Source organism: Colobus angolensis, unplaced genomic scaffold (genome assembly GCF_000951035.1).
Source record: "Colobus angolensis palliatus isolate OR3802 unplaced genomic scaffold, Cang.pa_1.0 Scaffold111, whole genome shotgun sequence".
NCBI classification, from domain to species: Eukaryota; Metazoa; Chordata; class Mammalia; order Primates; family Cercopithecidae; genus Colobus; species Colobus angolensis.
Window position 1 is genome coordinate 1,382,749 of NW_012112142.1, and position 22,877 is coordinate 1,405,625.

At 37.4% G+C, this 22,877-nt stretch overlaps 1 protein-coding gene and 1 pseudogene across 2 annotated transcripts in view; both read right to left on the reverse strand.

Annotated features, from left to right (window-relative positions):
• FAM160A1 (family with sequence similarity 160, member A1) overlaps nucleotides 1–22,877 on the reverse strand; it is a 244,287-nt gene that overhangs the window by 91,743 nt on the left and 129,667 nt on the right. Inside the window, exon 4 of the mRNA XM_011956494.1 lies at nucleotides 5,796–6,021. Coding sequence (XP_011811884.1) covers nucleotides 5,796–5,900 — 105 coding nt within the window. The 5' untranslated portion in view covers nucleotides 5,901–6,021. The remainder of the gene's footprint in view (nucleotides 1–5,795; nucleotides 6,022–22,877) is intronic.
• LOC105522088 lies at nucleotides 20,629–22,847 on the reverse strand (annotated as a pseudogene). The gene has a single exon (XR_001003385.1). The product of XR_001003385.1 is annotated as a 28S ribosomal protein S22, mitochondrial pseudogene (transcript).

Genomic DNA, 22,877 nt, shown 5'->3' on the forward strand with positions numbered 1-22,877 from the left:
CTTTTGAAATACAGAAAGAGATGTGAAGATAGTATATGGTTAATCACAATACATTTCCTCACAAACTCTTTGAAACCTATTAAAAATTCTTAAAAATTCAAAAAAAAAAAAAAGAGATGGTGTTTCACCATGTTGGCCAGGCTGGTCTCAGACACCTGACCTTAAGTGATCTGCCCACCTTGGCTTCCCAAAGTGCTGGGATTACAGGCATGAGCAACCGCACCCAGCCATGTTCAACCACTTTAGAGTCTGACAGAAGTGCAAGTTAATGCCTCAGTCCTCTAACTTAAGAAGTATACCTTTGGTTCACTTTACCTTCTACCATCAAGGCTAGAGCTACCTGTAAGCCTTGGAAGGGAGACAGAACTTTTTGAAATGTTAACAAACATCAATTTACTAAGATATTAGAAAATTAATCAGAGTTCTCTAATACTTCCCAACTGTTCACCTCTCAAAGGCTTTGCTTAATTTTTCTCTGTCATTTAGTTTACTACAAGGCACAGAGCACAAGAATGGAGATGAGCAGAGCAAGGGAATGAGACTCAAATACAGCACACATGTCAAATCCATGCATGGATGCTCTAGACTTCAGATTTGGGCTACTTGGAGCGCTACACAAGATACCATACCTCAAGTATATTATCTATTTTTGACTATTGTGGGAAGACATTTGACTTAATTAACCAATCTAGATGGTTCTGTTTTTTCCCATCCCTACCCCTCTCCAAGATGAAAAAGGTTACTAAACCCACTGACTTTTCCTCATCCATCACTATTACTCTATTTGAGCTCTGACATTTTCTTAGCCTAAAAATTTTTTAAACAGCTTGCTTTTAGAGGCTGACGGTAGACAGAAGTCATTCTGGGCTATTAATTAACTAGAAGCAAAGACAGAAATGTGCATTTCCAATTGTTAACCCACCTCCTCTGTTCTCCTGGCTCTAAGAGCAGAGACCTTTTGAAATTCAATGCTTGAAAGGAGCAGAGAGAAAATGAATAGAGCAAGGTCCATGAAGCTTCAGAAAGTACAACTGTGCCATCAAAAATAACTAGTGTAGGGAATTTAATTCACATGGCAGTCTAGTTGAATAGTTTATTGCCTGGTGGGCTAATAATGCTTCTTACTGTTTCTGTCTTCTCTTCCATTCAGATAAAAACAAAGACACAAAGGCAAGAGATAAAAACAACAGTCTACTAGATTATAAACTGTTCTTACAGACTACTATAAAAATTAAACACATACACACACTCTTCCAGATCACTTAATGCAAGTCCAAAGATCTTGCTGGTGACAAATTATACAATATTTTAAAATTAGTGTACATTGAAAGTTGTTTCCTAAGTTGCTAGGTCTTTTAAACTTGTATTTCATTCTGACTGCCTTTCAGTTCAATTGTTTATTGAACACCTACTATATGTCACAGTCTGTTCTGGGCAATGGGAATATCAGTTACAAATGGCCTCTAATCTTGAGGAGCTTGTAATGAGCTTGTGAAGAAGATAGTATATATGCAATTTTAATAAAAAGTAGTTGGGCTCCATGCAGTGGCACATATCTGCAGTCCCAGCTATTTGGGAGACTGAGGGAGCAGGATCTCTTCAACCAGGAGTTCAAGGCTGTAGCATGCCATCATCGCACCTGTGAATAGCCACTGTACTCCAGTGCAACATAGCTAGACTCTCTCTCTAAAAATAGAAGTAATTAAATTAAAAGGTGATTGGTGTAAGAGTGATAGAATACTCAGGTTAATGCTTGAACATGGGGTGGGAGCATGAAAGAGGGCAGGGAAGGTTTCCTAGAGCAAATGATGCCTCAAATGAGGCCTGTAGAAGGACAGGCATTTAACCAGTGGGAGGAATATTTCAGGCAGAAAGAAGAATGAGTGCCTAAGGCACAGAGGGATGAAACAGCATGATGGACACTGCCAGGAGACGGGGTGGCTAGGAACCCCAAGCAACTTTGCATTTTTGGAGATTAAATGAGAGGCAGAGAGTAACAGAAGCCAGGACATAACAAATTATGTGTGCCATCCTGGCCTGTAGGTGGCCAGATGCCACTGAAAGGTTCAACTAGAGGAATAAACCAGACAGATCTGGGTTTGAGATACATCGCTCTGGCAACTTACGGCACAAGATGGCATCTCAGAAGGTGAGAGGAAGTCCGGGGCTACTTTCTACAGCCCAGACTCTTCAGTGTCACTATTAGGAATGCAACCATTCCTGAAAGTATACTCTAGAATGATTCTGGGATGCCGTGAGATCACTGGACCCAGAAACAGTTTGGAACTTCAGGTGCACCACTGGCCCATTTAAGGTCTCTCCGCTGGCAACTCCCCTGAATCACAGACTGATTGGATGACGGCTGGTTGTATAACTAGCTGCCTCTGACAGGCTCTAAGGTGTAAGTGGGCAAGCAGATCTCCTCCATCAGTGTTTGCTCTTTAACTCAAGCTCTGGAATAGAAGCTATTAACAAATAGCAGAACAGAGCCTGTCAAATACAAGTTAATTATGTTGAATTTGTACTTAAGTCTCCTAACGAATAGAACTCAGGAAACCACAGACTTTTGTTGCCTTCATTTTTTTCTTTATTTATTTATTTTTTAAGACGTCTTGCTCTGTTGCCCAGCCTGGAGTTCAGTGGCGCAATTTCAGCTTACTGCAACTTCCACCTCCTGGGTTCAAGCGATTCTCCTGCCTTAGACTCCCGAGTAGCTGGGATTACAGGCACGCACCACCATGCCCGGCTAAGTTTTGTATTTTTAGTAGAGACGGGGTTTCACCATGTTGGCCAGGTTGGTCTCAAACTCCTGACCTCGTGATCTGCCTGCCTCAGCCTCCCAAAGTGCTGGGAACACAGGTGTGAGCCGCAGCACCTGACCAACACTTTTTCCTAATTTGACATTTAAAAAAGCATTACACTGGGCAGGTAATGGGGCATCTGGGCAAATAAAATGCTTTCCAGCTTTGTCTATGTCTCATTCCCTACCAGCCTTACAGATTTTTCCTTAGTCGCCGCAGGGGAACCCAGAGGCTTCAGTCACAGTAGGCCTAGGAGCTTATGTCAGACTTGAGCTCTTTTCCCAATCCTCTGCAACTGCTCTTCACTCACCCCAGCCCAACAACTCACAGCCAAGAGCTAATGCATGAACTCCAAAACGACATGTAAGTATCATTCATTCCCACCAACTGAGAATCTCATTCCTTATCTTACTCTTGGTCCCATACCTCTGCCTGGCTATGATTTTTTTGCCTTTCCCTCCTTTATATTTACCATCCAAAAAAGCTAAAATTGAGCATTTGTTCCCAGTATCCATTCTCTGAAATATTCTTTTCCTATCTGTCATCAAAACCTTCCTTTTCCATAGCCAACCTAGCAAAATCTCACTTTCTCCATTCCTAGGTCATTTCCAGCCATAATAGCCCCTTCTCTTGACTTAATTCCTGTAATCATGATTATCCATTTTGTAATAATGTATCTTACATTGTCATCTGAATTAGCTTATACATTTTTTAAAGCCCAGACCAAGGCTTATACATTGTCAAGTCCCACCTGTGATGCCTACAGCGACATGCCTGGAGTGTGGGCTCAGTAAATCTCCATTGAACAATAACACTTTGACACTCACATAAATTTCTTCAACCAGTATTTTCATTCACAAAGATAACAGAAAGGCCCTCAAAGGCCTCTATAGGCAGTGACTGAGAGCATTTTCTGAATTTATTTAAAAGGAAACGTTAAGCCTAGAAAAGGTTAAAAACACCTGCCCAAAGGTAAAGAAATGGCTGAGCCAACAATAAGATCATGAGTGTCCCAACTTTATAAAAGAAAATATTTAACAACTAAACAGCATCCCCTCTGACAAAGTTATCCTTACCTTCAACTCAAGACTTGTCTGCACTGAGAGTACTACATATCTGTACTGTGCTTTAGAGCACCCAAAATGTCCGAAAATACTGAGGTCGTTTGTATTGTTATGGAAATGAATAATATGATTCTGGGACCAATAGTCTTTCAATAATGTGACACATTGTAGTGACACATTCCTCACGTTTGGAGAAAGCCTGCCGGGGACAGAAGCTGACGGGGCAGATGACCCACCTACATATGATCGAGAAGCTGATGATATATCATGTCTTTGGAAAGTGGCACAGAATACTAAATGGATCGTATCACAGTTACCCCAGGAGAAATGATTATAACCCAAGGTATTATGCACAAACAAATAAACAAAATGGGGCTGGGAGTGAAGACTACGTAGTAGGATAGACTTCTTCAGCCTAATGAAATGACTGGAGTTGAAAATGTTCTCAATTAAAAACATATGATTGTGCACTAATAGGTTTTTTAAATGAGCACAAATAACCAAATAAATTAGTAATCATACAGGTACTAATATGCAAATATATAATGTACATTTTAAACACAAAGCAGAAATTCGTAAAAGATAAAGATAGAAACAGACCTTCTAAAATATTCTTCCTACACCCAATGGACTACTGGGCTCATTCCTTAGGATTCACCACCTCGCTTTGGAGATACTGCTTTAAAATATTTATAAAAGTGCAAAGCCAAAGGTTATTACTCTAATTATCTGGAAAATTCCTAAATTACTTTCTTCCCTTAACTAAAGCATATGTGCCCTAATGTCCATAGCAAATTCATTAAAATTCTAACAGTAAAAAGTCAGAGAATGCACAAAAAAATCGGAGAAGGTTTATACTGGATAGTAACAAGAAGCTACAAAGTATAAACGGCTCAGAAGCAGAATTGATTTTGCTCGTTTTTGATCTAAACTGTGTCCCCTATAATTGTTGTGATTTACAGGCTCAGTGCTTTGACCCGTGTGCTGTTTCCGGCCACAGGAAGGAACTGGGTAGTCATTAAAAAACTGTCACATAAATAGCCACTTACCAGCTCACCTGGGGAGTGCAATGTTGGGCAAGTAGTAAAGAATGCCAATTTTACTTATTTTACTATTTGTAAACTCCCTAAGGAAAGGGGCAGGATAGTAAATTTTCTGAACATTCAACCCTTAATTATGCACACAGCAGATCAGAGAAGTCAAAGTAAATAATAAAAAAAAAATTTATAATCACTTTGTAATGAAGACATATATTCAGGTACACTCAGGGATTTTTCATTAAGTTACACAGGGACCACCAGCCGCAAAACAGTAGAGCACAGAGATCAAACACATGAGTTTTGGAGTCAAGAGACCAAAGCCTAAGTAACGGACTTAGTAAATTACTAGCTGCATAACCTCAAGCAAGTTATTTAACCTTGGTAATTTTCTATTCCCTCTTCTGTAAAATGAGGAAGCTAACATTAGCTACCTTACAGGTTTGTCGAGAAGATTAAATGACATAATGCATTTGAAGTACTCAACAGAGTACTTGGTAAATGTTTAATAAATGTGTATTTTAGTATTATTAGAGCTTAAGAACTGGATGGAAATCAGCAGGGAAGAGAGAAAGAGAGAGGATGTAATTATGGTCAAGTATATTGCAAAGCGATATAAAAGTCACTTTAAGGAACAACTGCTGTTCTTCTAAAAATATCCAAGGAACATGCATGTACCCTAATTGCTTTTGTGAAAACCTCGGGTTTTGACCAGATACCTATTCTAGGAAAGCAAGATGAAAAAGTTACTTTTCTTCCTACCTGAAAGAGTTTCCCTCCCTATGTTTCTAGAAATCTAGTTACCCATCACAGAGGTAGGAAACCCTGATTCAGTGTGATGGAGGCCCCTGGGGTTACTGAGACCAGCAAAAAAAGTGGAATTCACACATTACCTGTGCCCAGTGGTTTTTAAATACAATCATGCATGTTTCTGGGTCAACTCCCTGTAGGCTCACAGCCTGCTGGAGTTTGCTTCCTGTCGAAACCGATGACATCATAAGACTTCATAAATCAATACTTCTAAGTCATATTTAATTTTCATTAAAATTTGGTAGCAGTCACTAACTTTCAGGTTTGAGAAATGGTACTTCTTCACATTTCATTGTCACCTTCCAAAACCTGTAATGGCAATAACAAAAAAAATGAATTTTATTATGTTCATAAATTAAATAGGACACTGACTATTAAATTTAAATCAAAACTTAGACATTCTTCAAGTCCAACACAGAAAAAAATCTACAAAAGAGATATACTCAATCTGAACGCTCTCCTATTTTCTCCTACTTTTCTACCAAAAATACAAAATAATAATGCTACCTAAGCTACATGAATAAATGAAATAATTATTGGGTTTCTTCTCTCCACTACAACCAGCCACAACCCCCCAAAATTACAATTCTAAATCACTCAAGTTCAAGTCTAGTTCTTAGAATCAAGCAAGAAACTATTAGGTTGGTGCAAAAGTAATTGCAGTTTTTGCCATTACTTTCAAGGGCAAAAATCGCAATTATTTTTGCACCAACCTATTATGATACCAATGTTTGCAGAGCTTAAAAACACCCAGTAACAGGAAAACCATGAGTTAATAGCTAGAGAAATAAATGGCTTGATGCAACTTGGGGGAGGTATTATAAAACAGCACCCAGATTCCTGGGTCTAATTTGATTGAATATTTTTTTAAATCAATGGCTGTCAGAATTGAAAGGATTCTCAATCATTTTGTGGCTACAAACTAGGTTAAAGTTTCTAGCTTTTCTGAAAAATAATAGAATTCCAAGTAACCTTGACAAATCAGAGATAGAAATGATCCATCAAAAACAAGATAGTGTTTATTAGGTGTGAGTACAGGGCAGCACACTTACAAATGAAAAGTGAAACATGGAAAAAATACAAAAAAATTCTGACTACAAGAAAGTAAGTAGGGGAAAAAAGAAATTGAGGTCATAGAGTGTATGGTGAATATGATCCATTTGTGTGGCACTGACGAAAGCAGTAAGACAGTGGTATTGTCTCACTAGTTTGATCAGTCCATAAAAGGACTAAGTATAATTGAAAATATTATGTTTTTAGTGTACAGATTGGGAAGAGTTCAGAAAAAAGTAATTACAATTACCAGAACCCTGGAAAACAAAAACCATAATAAAAGTTTGTAGACTTGTAATGCCAAAAGAAAACAGGGGGTAGCTATTTTCAACAGAGTAATATGAAGGGTATTAACAAGGAGAACACCAATCGGCTGTTCCTCCCTGCAAACAGTAAGATGGGAGAAAGTGGGCTTCAAAGGAGACTTAGGGGTTAAGTTCCTTGTGGGGAATAGAATCAAACACTGGAAAATAGTTAAGAAGTATTTAAAATGAGCACTTCTGTTAATAGGAGGGCAACTATTCATCATGAAAAGGTCTTAGAAAGAATTTTTAGGACATAAGAACAGAACACTCGCAAGCATAGTTCTGAGGAAAGAAACATTTTTGAAAAAGAATGGAGGAGAGTTAAGGTATATAGAAAGGACGGCCTGTTAAAAGAAGTACACAAATCACATACTCAAGGAAAACTGCCTGTGTATTTCTTCTATAGCTTTATTTTATTAAAATTGAATTCCCCAAACAAAAATTCCAAATAATACAAATTTGTTTTCAATGGACATTGTCCACTGCCAACCATGGCTGTTTGCTACTATTGGGTCGATACTAGTGTTTCAAAAATCAGGAGAGGCTACCCCATATATGCAGGGAATGCATTCTCCCGTCCCCACAGTCCCTGCCACTCCCTGTGATCTTACTGCCAGAACCTTCACCTCATTCAGATTACCTCACTAGCCCTTATAAACATTTACATTTACAGCCTTGTTTTAAATGATAAGAGATAAAATGAGATTCTGAATCAACTTCCTCATTATTCTACACATTACATTTCTGTGAAAATGTCAAGGCCTTTTATTTAGGTTACGTAGTGATAATAATGAAAAAAATCAAAGTTTTGATTTATCCCAGAGATCGAAAAACTACAAGACTCAAGTCATTCCAGCTCCAGAATTCAAAGATTCTTCTTGAAAGGTTTGAAAGGAACATACATCATGCCAATTGCTTCTAAGTCAAAAACAGAAACATATGCTAAGATCCTTCAAGTTAGTTTTCAGAAGGAATTTACATGCAGTCTTCTCAGAAATGGCGAGAATGCAGTAGGGACAGGACAAATAGCCAATGCTGTGAGCTTACTAGTTAGTTTGCTGTTGTTGGTGGTGGTTGGTGGTTGGTTGGTTGTTGTTGTTGTTGTTGTTGTTTTATTAGAGACAGCGTCTCAATCCATCACCCAGGCTGGAGTGCAGAAGCCATCATAGCTCACTGCAGCCTTGAACTCCTGGGCACAAGCAATCCTCCTGCCTCAGCCTCCTGACTAGCTGGGACTACAGGCATGTGCCACCACACCCGTCCAATTTTTTTTCATTTTTTGTACAGACAGGGTCTCCCTATGTTGCCCAGGCTGGTCTCAAACTCCTGAGCTCAAGCAATTCTCCCGTTTTGGCTTCCCAAAGGGCTAGGAATACAGGCATGGGCCACCATGCCCAGCACAAGTTAATTTTGATAGAAACAGAATATAAATCTCTGTATTCCCAGTCCAGTGCTCTTTCCAGGAAACTATATTCTCCTTTCTAAGGGCTATAATCACTGGTCCTATTCTCTAAAGGAATTTGTAACATTTCTAAGAAAAGTGCATCTCATTTTGTTTATTCTTATCCAACTATACTTTTGAAACAGATGCCTAAAGAATTAAAATGTATCATGAATGAAGAAACTACAATATAAAGAAAACTTGGGAGAGAAAGAAGGAATGAGGCAAGTCAAACAAGCTAAGTTTGAGAAGGAAACAAGTATGCCAGAAGATCCTACAAATGAAAAATACTACCTAGCACACCCAGAGAACAACAAAAAGTTGGATATTTTCATTCTCTCTCTCTCTCTCTGTCTCATTCCATGTTAGAGTATTAAAACACTGGCATGTCACCAGGGCAACATATTAATAAAACTGAAAGAGATGGCTCCATATTTATGAGAGATGCATAAGGACATATTTCCTCAAGCACTAAGGTGTTCAACGCACTACATTTTCCTGTTACTGGTGTTTTTTCCTTTTTTGCAGCCACTCTAAGCTTTTTATTAAACTCTCAAATCACAGCTAAACCTCCCAAGAGAAGAACAAAGGACAGAATGAAGCCAAGGTAAGTAGGTAAAGGGGCTGTAGTTATTAAATGTGAGTCTGTCAGGAATATGTCATCATCAGACGTTTCTCCTTTCTTTCCCTCTGCACTCTTCAGTCTAAGGTACGTGATGCCGAAAATGTTTGAAGCAAACCTTGCCACTCTTGGCACACATGCAGTCTGTTCTTCCCGTAAAGGCACACATGCACATTGACTCAAGTTTCATGCCTGAGAGAGAGCTCTACAAACCACTTAGATGCCAAGGAGTGATTTTTCTTATCTTTCTTCAAAAAAACCACCAACACAAAAAAAATACTCAAAGTGGGTACATGTAGGTGTGTGGTGTGGTTGAGTTTTTTGGTTGGGGGAATGGGCAAGAAAGAGATGAGCTGTCAAAATATATATACAACAGCTTGATATTTCAGCATAAATTCCACACTGCAAAGACAGAACTGACTATAGACATTATTGAGTGGCCATATTTATATCTCATTAATATTATATATAAAAATACTTTCCATCAATAAGGAAAGAAAAATTCTATTAAATATTGTTAGAGACAGGGATAACTGGCCAAAGAATTGTATCAATTTTATTTGCGTTTTTCAAAAATATATATTTTTATTTGACTATGAAAAAAGCAAAACATATGCTTCCACCTTACAGAATAATAAAATACATAATTATAACAGCTCAGATTCTAGCCATCTAAATCACATCTCTTTTCCAATGTAAAAATTTCTTCATTTTTTCCAGTGTAAAAATTTCATTCCCAGATAGACATCTTACCCAACTTCAGACTCTTTGGAAAGCTACAATAATTAGAAAAGCTAAAAATATGTCAAAATCGCATTTTTTCCTGAACTATCAATAACTATATTTTGATATACCCCTTTCAAACTTAAACTATAAATATTTTGGCATTTAAATATTATCTCATACCATCCTTCAATTCTTTTATCTATTTAAATAAATATCCTCTAATGATGAATTTTTAAAAATTCTTAAGGGAAAGAAATAGGATAGCCACCTTAAGGGGAGACAGAGCCAAAGGAACATTTTTATTCAAGGAAAAGTGATTACATTTGCAGGCCTAATGGGAACGAACTAATGAACACACATAATTTGAAGATATAAGGAAAAGAATTTTGATGGAGCAAAAGGAGCAGAAGAAAGATGAGATCAAGAACACAGGTAGGAGAGTGCTAGAGATAAAAGGGAGGCAAAGTCAAGTCTTTCATGGTGAGTTTCCAAACCAAAACCACTACCTTATACTTGATGGAAAGCACAGCTGGCTCCCTTTCTACCCCTCCTTTCTCATCCCTTCTGATATCACTCTGATTGGTTTGCGGAAATGGCTAGAGAATTTAGGTAGATTTAAAGTAGGGAACAAAGGATAATGGCTAAGAGTTGTTGACTCAGTCCAAGTCTGAAAGTCTAAAAATTTAAAGTCCCAACCTGGGAACCTGAGCTTTGAGCTAGGAGGTAGGGACGGAAAACTCTAGTTCTAGCTCTAACCAGCTGTGAAACCTTGAATGAAAAATGGGACTCTTCTTTTGGAATGTCACTTAGGTAAGCAGTTAGAACTAAAGTAAGATTTCTTAGGACTCTTACAGCTTGAGTCATTATTTTATGTACTTTATCACAACTGTTATACCAACTGGAGAGGGGTAATCAGATAATCATTAAAGAAGGATGATGGCCTTTGTACAAAAATCTTCATAAGAATTCTAGTTGCAGATGGGATTCCATCTGTATTCTTTTTTACCATTAAGGCATATTTCACTTAAGGAACCGACAGCACAGGAAGCAGCCACAGTAAATATAATTCCATGGTTGAGGTTTTGTTTGTTTATTTCCTGAGCAACTGCCAATAGAAAAATTCATTGTTTGAGAATGTACTTTGGAATGCCCTGAATTGGCTGCTACTAAATACATAAAAAATATATAAAAAGTCTATTACTGTAAATGTGCTTATCATGTAAAATTCCATCTAAGGATGAAGACTCATCAAATATTGGGAACACCTTAAGAGAGGTGAACCTTGTGCCCTCAATTACAACTAATAGCAGTATTGAGGAGGGTGTTTCATTTTGGGTCAAACTACCTCAGACAACCTCTTCTTAGAGCCTCATAAAATCCTATTAAACCTAAATCCTCCCTGTGCTCTAATCTTCTGGCCCAGTTCTCTTTTCTCTCTCACCACAATATCACAGGGCAATGCTGGACTGTGAAAAATAAAGCAAGCATCTAATAGCCCCCTGTTCTTCTGGACCTTGTGCTTAACCCTCCCTCAACTTGCCATAGTTTAACTCCAGTTCATTCACTGTACAACGTCCATCATTTCAGTAAATCAGAATCTTATTTCATTCCACCAGCTTCTAGGTCACCAGTTAACACACAAAATGTGCGCAAAGAAAATTCTCTCAATACACACATTCTAAATGGTTTCCAGCTTTGGAAAATACATGCTTCAAAATAGTAACAAGATGCCTAAAACTTAATAATCCCATGAAACAATCCTACCTCGTTTTACACCTTAGTTTCACAAGAACGGGCTACCAACTATGTCATACCCATGTGCCATACAACTGACTGATGAGCAGAATAAATGTGAAAAGAAAAATTAAAATTAATATTCAAATTCCTATCTGAAATTTGTTTTTGGACTTAATTTTAAAGCTATTTAAGAAACTAAGTAGATCAATTATACCTTGATAAAGATCAAAATTTAAAAAAAATTTTTAAAGAAGAAATTAAACCCCTACAGGCAAGGATTTAGAATGTAAAAATTATGTATTTTGAAATTGATAGCAAGTATTGAGACATCAGCTCATTGGTGATTGAACAGAAAAGTTTCTTATACACGTAGGGTGATTTGTTGGAACCTAAAAATTCGATCATTCTTGGGGAAAGTCTCCCCAACAACCCAACTGATCACTGTACTCTCGATAGTATACACCACCCTTTTACATCACTATTTTGTTGAAAGCTATTAAAAAACACCTTGTTTAAGATTTCTGCCGCAAAACCCTAAAAGTTGACTAAAATAAATGCAGAAAAAAATGATCTGACAACTTCTATAGGGTAGAACTTGAAAGGAGAGACTTGAAGTAGATGCTCTGAATCTTTCTAAGAAGAACCCTCTCACTTCATAAAGTTCTTTTCAAAAATGTTCCTGGAAAAAAAAAGAAGTGTAAGTTTTTGGCTTGGTCATGTTCTCTGGAAAAGTAGGTACCTTTGACAAGTGATGCTGTTTAGTCTAATACCTGTATCTACAGTTTTATCAATCAGAATTAGTTCCCCACTCAGTGCTTTAAATCCTTTCATGTGAACATGTACAGCTTTGTAACCTGTAGTGTTACCCAGATGATGTGATGCTTACCTTTTGAAACATGAAAAACATCCTTTAAAAAAGGTTCTTCATCCACACATGACATAAAAGTACTAAGTGTAATTAGTGAAATAACAGTAAAATTCCATATACATCCATGAATCTCATAAACTGTGATCATATTTTTCTGAAGAGAGGTGGCCGTAGTTTTCAGCCAATTCTAAAAAGAGTCCATGAGGTGCCCCACTTCAAAAAAGTTTAAAACCCACTTTAAAGATGCATTCATGGTAAAACCATCAAGAATCGAGTCCCAAAACACGCTAATAGCCAGTTCACATTCTAATGGTATTACTGAAGATGTAGTTGTGGAATTTTGTGACTTCTGTGATAACAAAAAGTTATGCTATGAACAGAGCAGAAGTAAAAAGAACTCATCTCATGAAAGTCACACAGATATCATGGAGTCTGACTCAGACTATCGAGTCAGACCCAGACACATTCTCTTAGCCACCAGTACCTCTCTAACTATAGCTACTAATTACACTAGTACCTTGCAGCATTGTTTAAATGGTAAATGACTGAAAAGACCCTACATATCCATCAGTACTGGTTTGGTTATATAAACGATGGTACTTCTCTGTAATGGAATACTATTTACAATTAACAAAAAAGACACAGCTCTTAATGTACTGATAGGAGAAGGTTGCCAAAATGTAAACAGAACAGCAAATACAGTATGCCACCATTTGTGTAAGAAGAAAAGCAATGTATTAGCCCATCTGATTGTAAATGCATAGAAGATTTCTGAAAAGATACACAAGAACTCTAAGGTGGCTGAGTCAGCACAGGGCACTGGGGGCTAGGGGACAGCTGAAGGAGAGAGACTCACTTTTCAAACTGTACCTTCTTTGACTTTTGAATTTTGTACCATATTTATCTACTACTTAGCAAAACATTTTTATTTAACCAAATAAAAGCAAAAGAACAATTTAAATAAAAGGAAAAGTACTTGCTCTGTCTATCATAAGCATAGCAATGACAACAGATTTGAAGACTCTTCTGAGTCCCAATATGAAATGAAAGTACCTGCAAAATGAGTATAGCCTGATGGGTATGAGTAGGGATAAAAGAGTAGCTTAATACAATATGCTATTTGACTCCATCATAATGACTACCAAATGTCTGAAAGAGATTTGACAGAAAACATATAAAGGAAAACCAACTACATCTGTACCTAGAAGACTTGTTAACTTCCAATGGAATAAATATATACAAAAATAACATATCAGGAAAATGTAAATAATTCAGAAGAGTAGTAGTCTTATTTTTAGAAGCACTTTTTAAGTGGTTGTCTTAATATTATTGTTGCACAATACTCAGTGAATTAAATGTATGCAATTTACCTTCAGTCTAAGAGATTCCTAACTCCAGGAATTTGTAAAATTAATCTTCTGCCAAAGTTTTTGTCAGTCTAGATGAATGGTTCCCCAAATGTGATCTGAGGGACCCTGGGGTTCCCCAAAACCCTTTCAGGGAGCCTCAGTGGTTCTCAACAATTTTTTCTAGGACCTCTTTTTAAGGAACAACAAAATCGGTCAAACTAAATGTAGCTCACTACAAAGTTTCTCATATCCAGAAAAGCTTCCTGCACTCAGCTTACTGTAACTTCACTTGAGCAGTTTGACCACTATTCACCACAACTTTTATTCTTTTTTTTTGGACAGGGTCTCGCCCTGTCATCAGGCTGGAGTACAGTGACACGATCTTGGTTCACTGCAACTCCCGCCTCCTGGGTTCAAGTGATTCTCATGCCTCAGCCTCCTGAGTAGCTGGGAATACAGGCATGCACCACCACACTTGGCTAATTTTTGTACGTTTAGCAGCAACATGGTTTCACTACGTTGGCCAAGCTGGTCTCGAACTCCTAAGCTCTAGTGATCTTCCCAACTCAGCCTCCCAAAGTGCTCGGATAACATGTGCCACTGCGCCTGACTACACCACAACTCTTAAATTGGCTTTTCTTATGAGATTGTTCTTCTACTTGTAAAAAACCTATTCTCTCAGACTAAGATTTATTCTGAAAACTAAATATCGTTATGCACCTGTAAATAAGTTTCTTAAAGTTCCTCTTTAAAATATTGCACTCACTAACGGCAGATCTAACTGCTTTGAAGCTTTCATTTTGTCCCAAGCATGATTTGGTGAAATTCTGATGAGACTGTTTACCCCTGAATAAAGCAGTACTGTACCTCACTCAACAAAGAGTACATTCTCAATGTCTCTCCCTTGTACCTAGAGCAACATACACTGTAGAACACACACATACACATGTAAGTCTAGCTCAGCATACAGATGTAAATAATAAGCAATAGTTGTTGCCTTTTCAGAGACCCTACAATAGAAAAAGCCATGTCACCCTCAATTAGCAAAGGGTAATGGAGGCTCTAATATCTGCTTGGAGGTCCAGAATTTAGGCTTACCATGCTGTACTTCCAAGAAATAAGAGTAAAAGTTGAAACAACTTATACTGAGCAACTCCTCTGCCACAGCAAAGATGGCTTATTGACTGGATGGCTGCCACCCCTCCCAGCAGAGAGGCTGTCTCTACGGAGAAGAATGCATTAATTTATCCATAAGCCTCCAGAAGCAAGTGGGTAGATCACAACTCTCCCATATTCTGCTTCAATTCATCTACACTTGCCTCTAGAGTGACTGGCATAGACTTGAATGGTTTCAGGCTATCTATGCTTCTTTAATTAAAAGTGTCTCCACTAAATTAGCATGTGTATATCAATGTCTTTTGTACAGGGGGAAAAAAGAGAAAGCAAAAGCAAGAAAAGAAAAATCAAAGGCTATTCTAAATTAAGTTTTGCTTCAGATAGATTTTGCATTTGGCACTACTTCTCCCTAGAGTTGGTGCTTCAGGTAGAAAACAATGAGCAAGAATAGACAAGGTTCCTACTTCCCCCTTGAAAGCATCCTGCACTTTGGAGTTGATTGACTTCTAAAATCAAAGGAGTTGTGAAGAGCAACTAGGTAGCAAAAGAGGAACCTAGGTAGTTCCTTTTTTGTAAAAATAATTTTATACATTATTAACACATATATTCACAATAATTCACTTCCATTTTCTGCATTAGGGAATTACCAAAAATTGATTATCTGACTCAATACTATTAGAGTGAAATTGCAATATCTGAGGACTAGGTTCTGATGTTACTGAATAAGGCAAAACATTAAAATACCAAAAATTACCACCAAACATCCCTTAGTAAGGCATCTGTTGGAAACCAACACATTTTTTTTTCTCATTAAGTTGGAGAAACAGCTGAATATCCAACAACACAGTAGGCATTTGGGGTCAGGTTGTTCAAAAAATAATGTATGTCTTCAAATGCAAGAACTACTTTCAGCACAGAGAGACACCCACACTATGAGAGGCTGGTGGAAAAAGCAGGTATACATCTATAATTCCTGAAGAATAAACTCAAAATTATCCTAATCTTGCAAATGATTGTCCTGCCTCTCTCCATCTCTCCCTTTCAATCTCTGGTTTTAAGGGGCAGATAATGCCAAGAACATACACAATGAATGAAATGACTATACAAAACTGGAGTACCCTGGAGGGGCTTCACAAACGTTACTAATTATACACTGAAATCTACACAGAGTTCCAAGTAAATTATATTTCCTGCTTTCATAGAAAAGGAATGTAATACAGGTAAGCCATCCAACAGACAACTCAAGTAAAATTAAAGACAGATTTTTCCATTAAGTAAACATGTCTGTGTTTCTAAAATGTTTTGAAAACCCACAAATATAGCATACAAACACTGCTAATTAGAATTCAATAATAAACATCATCCTCTGTAGAAAGAATTTTCAAAAGTGAGGGAAAGGATGATGACAGGATAGAAACCAAACAATTACAAGCATCTGGATTTTAGTGGACCTGATCATACTAATATTAATAATTATAGAATGAACTGGTAAGGAAATTAGCAGCAGTAACTTCCAGGTTTCCCATATAAGTTGCTCCTTTCTAGCTTCCTTCTATGAGAAATGTAAAGAGAACTTTCAGCTTTAAAAATCTGACCATATTTAGTTCTGAAGGCTCCCAAAAAGAAGCATATTATAATTAAAGTACACTTAAAATATAAGAGTATTTACCTTAGCACCAGAGAATCATTCACATTTATGCATTGTTTATTGAGAGAATAAAATTATTCTCCCCAAAAAGTTGCCACAACCTTTTCTATTATTTGTTCTGAGAATGTAAACCTTAGAGTAAGAAAAAATAAAAGGAACGCTATGGTGCTTGAATTAAATATTTTATATGATTATATCACAATGACATCTTCTTTAGTCTAACATAATCAGTATTCTATATTTGTTGCTTGCACAAAACCATAATTACTCGTTGATTTGATCAAAATTACTAGCTGACTTGAGCAATTCAGTCAGCCAGTCAGCCTTCAGGGTAATTAGTCAAATCAACAGTCTATCAAAGTGACTAATATATCTCTGAATCATGGATTAAACTATCTACAACATCAAGGCAATTCTTAGATTTGTTCCAAAACCTCAGTTCATCTTGTTTAACTCCATAGGTTATTTTTCTTGTAATTTAATTTACTCTGTACACAGTTGAGAGTTTTTCCTCCCCTTCAAGGAAGAAAATGAAAGTGACAATAAAAACCTTTTAAGAACTTTTTTATTTCAAAAAAGTAAAATAAAAAAGTACAGAATTCAATGAAATCAGATACTCTTGTTTCAAAAAATAAGAGGAGGAGGAGAAGAGTTGTTTTTGTTATTGTGTAAGCGGGGGCACAGTCAAGGAGAAAGAGACAAAAATGGATTCTTACCAATCAAACCACTTCACAGTGCCTCAAATTCCATTAAAGGCCACAATTCTGTTGATTTGATGCCAGATGCCTCTAAAACGTTCTTACTCAAGAAAAGTATGTTTTTTGAAAGAACAAGGAAAGCAATACATTTAAAGGCTAGAGAAAATTTTCTTCCATTTACTTGGGTCAGTGAAACATCCATCATACAGAGACACAAACACCTTACAGAATAAAAGATCAGAGGAGTTACACTAGTAGAAGATCAAAGAGCCAGTGCCTCTGGGGGAATCAAACAAGTAACTGCCTGAACAGAGCCCCCTATGACTTCTCTCATAAATCTAGCTTATGTGATTGGGGGGAGAACCACAAAGCAGAATATGCTGTCCCAAAAAAGTGATTAAAAAATAATTAATTCCAATTTGACTCTCTCTCTCTGAAGAAAGAATCTTTTCAAAGTCATTAAGTGGAATAACTCTATAATAGAAGTTTTAAAAAAACAAAAATGAATTATCTACACACACTAACTACAACAAGGCATATGAAATTATCATATATATTCTAATAGCAAACCAGAAGAAATGAAAACATATTTAGTAAATGGTTGCAAAAGTATAAAAAGAAACTGGATGCTTTTAACAGATGCCCTCAGATTTAATTCCACCTGCGTGGGCTAAAAGGGAGCACTCGTCCATCCCTGTCACATATGCAGGTAAAAGAACAAGTTGTCATTAAAATTGAAGGGTGTAAAATTTCACAGTAGAAATAGCACATGTCAGAAATTTTCAGCATCCCAAAACCTTTGGCTACCAACATCAAAAACACTACGCTGAACAAAGTGCCTACTAAGTACCTGCCTTAAACCTGCCTATTAATATCTTTCTCCTCTAAACCTTTTAGTTTAACTACATCTCCCTATGGTGATGTAGTTTCTGCTTTGTGCTGTGATTATTTCAGAACCAGTCTGGTCTCCTTGAAGGTAGGGATCGCATTTTTATGTTATTCATGTATTGATTTAGTAAGCATTTAATCCAAGAGCCCAAGATATGCAGTGTGGGGATATGAATAAAATCTAGTCTCAGGCGTCAGGGATAAGCAGCTTACTATGGAGAGGTGTTTGCATCAGCAGGTAACAGTAACAGCCACCAGTGAGAAAAGCCACTGCTTATTGGGCACTTACTCTGTGCCAGGCACCACACTAAATTATCTGCTCAATTCTTATAACCACCCACTGAGATAGGGCGTCATCCCCATTTACAGATGAAGAAACTGAAGCCTAGAGAAAAGTGACTGGTCACATGGGTAGTAAGAAGCAAAGTCAGAGCACTGGGAGGACTGGATGGGAGCCAGGAGTCAATGGGCAGCTGTGATCAGAAGAGGGGCTTAGGAATGGCTTTACCAGGAAGGAACTCCTGCATAAATACCTTGTTCACATAGGAATAGATCCCAGGGTGATACAAGGAAGCAATTCACTTCAGCAAATAAGAAGAGTGCTGATAAAAACATGATGTGATTTCCTCCAGTTCAGTCTCTAATGAAAGCTCTACATTTGTTTTTTGTTTGTTTGTTTGCTTGGCCATAAGGTCAACAGAACAGTGTCTTGAAACTCTCACCTATCACAAATCCAGCTTTTAGAGAGATTAAAAGATTGGAAATAGGCAAAACAATGACTTGAAGAAGGTGTAACAACTGGTTTGCTAGTCATTGCTACCACCACAATGTATCACTCAGTGGCATTTCAGCCACTACAGATATTCCATTTCCCTGGTTAAGTCAAGTCTAGCTACACAAATCAAGTCCAACTGGTTAGTAATTCTAATACATGTTAGAAATATAAACAAAACTGATTATCCTACCATGAAAAAGAAAAAAACACTAAATATTAATCACTTAAAGTATCTCAATTAATTACTTTCTTCTAAAGGAAAGGATATGTTAACTGTATTGAGAGATAAATTACCCAAAATGCGGAGTAAAACATTTTTGTTTCTTCCCTTTCATATGGCAGATACTGATCAATAATACAAGGAATAGCCCATAAATTTAGCTGTATATATTCCCCGTTTTAATACAATTTAAATTAGCAAATTAAGATGTAATTATATGTGATTTTCTTGTAATTGTTTATGAAATACAAAACCATGTGATATTATAAATAAAAATTCAGGTCACTCATCACATTGATCTTCATATTAAATCTCCCGCTGTGGATCAGATTCTGCAATTTGACTCCTGGCTTTATAAAATTTCTGCAGATCATATTCATCTTCTCCATGGCACACAGTCCCAGATTTTTCCTCAAATAATTATAATACAAAGCACATTCCTGTATGTGCAATTTAAAGATCTGTGGCTTAGCTAGGTTTGGAATTTAATACTAGAACAAATCACACCATGAATCAAATAAATTGTGTAAGAAAGGTGGTTCTATTTTTACAGAGTTATGTACCAAACCTGCTTAACATAAACACACACACACCCAGGAGAAATGGATCTGTTAATGGATTACATCTTTTTATTTTTGTTTTTGTTTTTTGTTTTTTGTTTTTAATTATACTTTAAATTCTAGGGTACATGTGCACAACGTGCAGGTCTGTTACATATGTATACATGCGCCGTGATGCTTTGCTGCACCCATTAACTCATCATTTACATTAGGTATTTCTCCTAATGCTATCCCTCCCCCATCCCTCCACCCCATGACAGGCCCCAGTGTGTGATGTTCACCACCCTGTGTCCAAGTGTTCTCACTGTTCAATTCCCACCTATGAGTGAGAACATGCAGTGTTTGGTTTTCTGTCCTTGTGACAGTTTGCTCAGAATGATGGTTTCCAGCTTCATCTATGTCTTGCAAAGGACATGAACTCATCCTTTTTTATGGCTGCGTAGTATTTGCACTGAACTGCAGTAAATACTTTTTTTTTAAATTAAGAGCTCTGGGATTCAGGAGAAGTTCATAGGTAGATTACGATTTCAAAATATCTCATTTCATCATTGCTTTATTCTCTGATAGCCAAATGAAGAGAGAAATGTCATGGAAGAGGCAAAAGGCTTTCAGCCCTCAAGATCTACAGCTCAACAGGTCAGCAGAGTACTTCATGTGATAAATTTGGCTGAGATGGTTCACTTTTAAACATCATCTCCCACTTTCTAATTCTGATCATCCTTCTCTTGGGGGAACAGTTTAAATTCCTGAGTAGATTCCCTTGTCTTCATACATATCTTCACTTGGGGTTTCAGGAACTTGATGGGAAACCTGCTTCTCCTACTCCAGTTATTGTGGCCTCCCACACAACCAACAAAGAAGAAAAGGTAGGTCAGACATCATACTCAAACCTCCCTCTACCCCATCCTCCTCCCTATTAATATTTGGAGAATACATAGGCCTCTGTGGTTTAAGTGACAGAATCAAGTTTCAGAGCAGGGGCTTTGAAATGGGAAGATGCTTTTTTTGACTATTAAGAAAATTTTAGTTCTTACTTTGGATCATGAACCCACGGATAACTTTCCTTTAACAGTACTGTAAAACTTAATTACTCTCTTTTGTTTGCAGAGTTTACTGGAACTAGAAGTAGATTTGGATAATTTGGAATTAGAAGATATTGACACAACAGATATCAATCTGGATGAAGATATTTTGGATGATTGACTGCAATGCTTTCCATTTACCTGACTAAACAGATCATTATTATATATAGGTATTGATTGCTACCCTGACCACAGTGCTTTGGACTATGAGAAATTTCTTAGATTTTTATATGTAAATACTGTGGACCACTGGGAGCACAATGCCCACATCATCTTAAGAAGAGTTTATGTGCAGCATTTAAATCACTGTGTTTTCCTTGTTAACTAAAACAGACATGGGCTTTGATTTTTTCATACTATTAGACCGTATCTCATAAAACCTTCTGAATTAACGGAAGATACTTCTGTTTCCTTTCTCAATAATGAAAATAGGCTTCTAGTTTTAGAAGGCTGAGCCGAAACTACACCTAGGGATCAGCCCCACTCTTTTCTTTGCATAACTAAATCTGCATTTTCAAATGCTGTCAATCACATTTTTCTTAGAGCTGCACATCCATTCTGTAATTCTCGAAACCCCTTTTCTTGACCTCATTGCATCATTCCACAGGTCTTGCCCCAATTTTATCTAGCAGTTACCCATTTCTGGAGTCAGGATGTGAAACCTCTGTTCCTCTGACCTCATTAAGCTGGGGTCCTTCTAAATTACCATTTACCCTATTTGGTAACACAAAAAATAACCATACTTTTTAACTGTACACTCATCTAACATGATTCGAGAAATTCATAACCAGGCACTCAAATATCCTTGTAGCCTAGAAAAGTGAGTAGGGTAACAATTTTGCTTTGTAGGGAGAACTACAAATTGATACCTTTTAATCTGGCCATTTTTTAATGTTTAGCTCAATATTAACAGAGAAATGTAGTCAGTATTTAGTAAAATAAATGTATTTTTAAAATCTTTTTAGGAAGCTGCAGAATGGCGACAGATTGCTTCTTGATAAGTTTGCAGTGTTAGTTCTACATAGGCTCCCTTCTGTGCTTCTGTTTTTGCAAAGACCTTGATTAAATTTATTCCCTCAGCAGCCTGATCCTTGGCCTCTTGAGCCAACTGGCCGTCTGGATGGAGTATGTGATACAGCTGGACCAAGCTGGTTGCATCATCGATTAAATCTCTCTGAATCTGGTCAATCAGCAAACCATCAATCTTTTTATTATTTACAAAATACCACACCATTCCACCAAAGTATCTTGTTGAACGTAAAAGGTCATATTTTCCATGTTTATCTTTATCTTCATAGGTCTTGTGATGAACCTTGATATACTCAGCGGAAGCTGGCTCAAACTGGGCAAAGCAGAGATTGAGGACATCAGCATGCCTGTCCTGACTATACATAGTCCTAAGATTTTCTTCCTTGAAAATTATTGATGTCAAAACTTTACGACCTTCTTTTGGGAAATAAACTTGTATCATCCGGTCCTGTTCTTCCCAAGAGGCTTTGCGTAGTGTGCCACTTGGTTCTCTAATGACGATAAAACGCTCCCGGTGTGGTATGCTATATGATATATCAGTAAACACATATTTGGTTGTTTCTATTCCTTCCAAAATCGTATCTTCAGCTAACACATCATTTATTGGTACTCGCTCTTCCAGAACCAGTGGCATTTTTAATTGTACTTTAGCTGCCTCAACTGCCTGTCTTGTAGCCTCTTCCAATTGTGCCTGAGTCATTAGCTTGTAGGTTGGTGACTTCAGTTCTTGTATAGCTGGTTTAAAAGTCTTCTGCAAGTTCAAGCCTGTCATTTTCGTGAGTATGCTTTGAACTTCTTCCTCCATAAATGTAGGTTTCTTGGTCTCTGGGCTACCAGATTCTGCAGCCTCGGAGCTGAACCAGCAGCGTGGCAGCCCCACCTCGAAAGAGCAAGGTAGCGGTTGGAGCAGGCCACCATGCCAGGGCTGGATTGGAGCCCGGAAACAGACCCTTTCCACACCTGCAGAACCCCTCAGGAGGCTCCACAGCGACACAGTGGTTCTGAGGGGCGCCATGATTATCAGTGCCACATTTTCTTAATCCAGTCT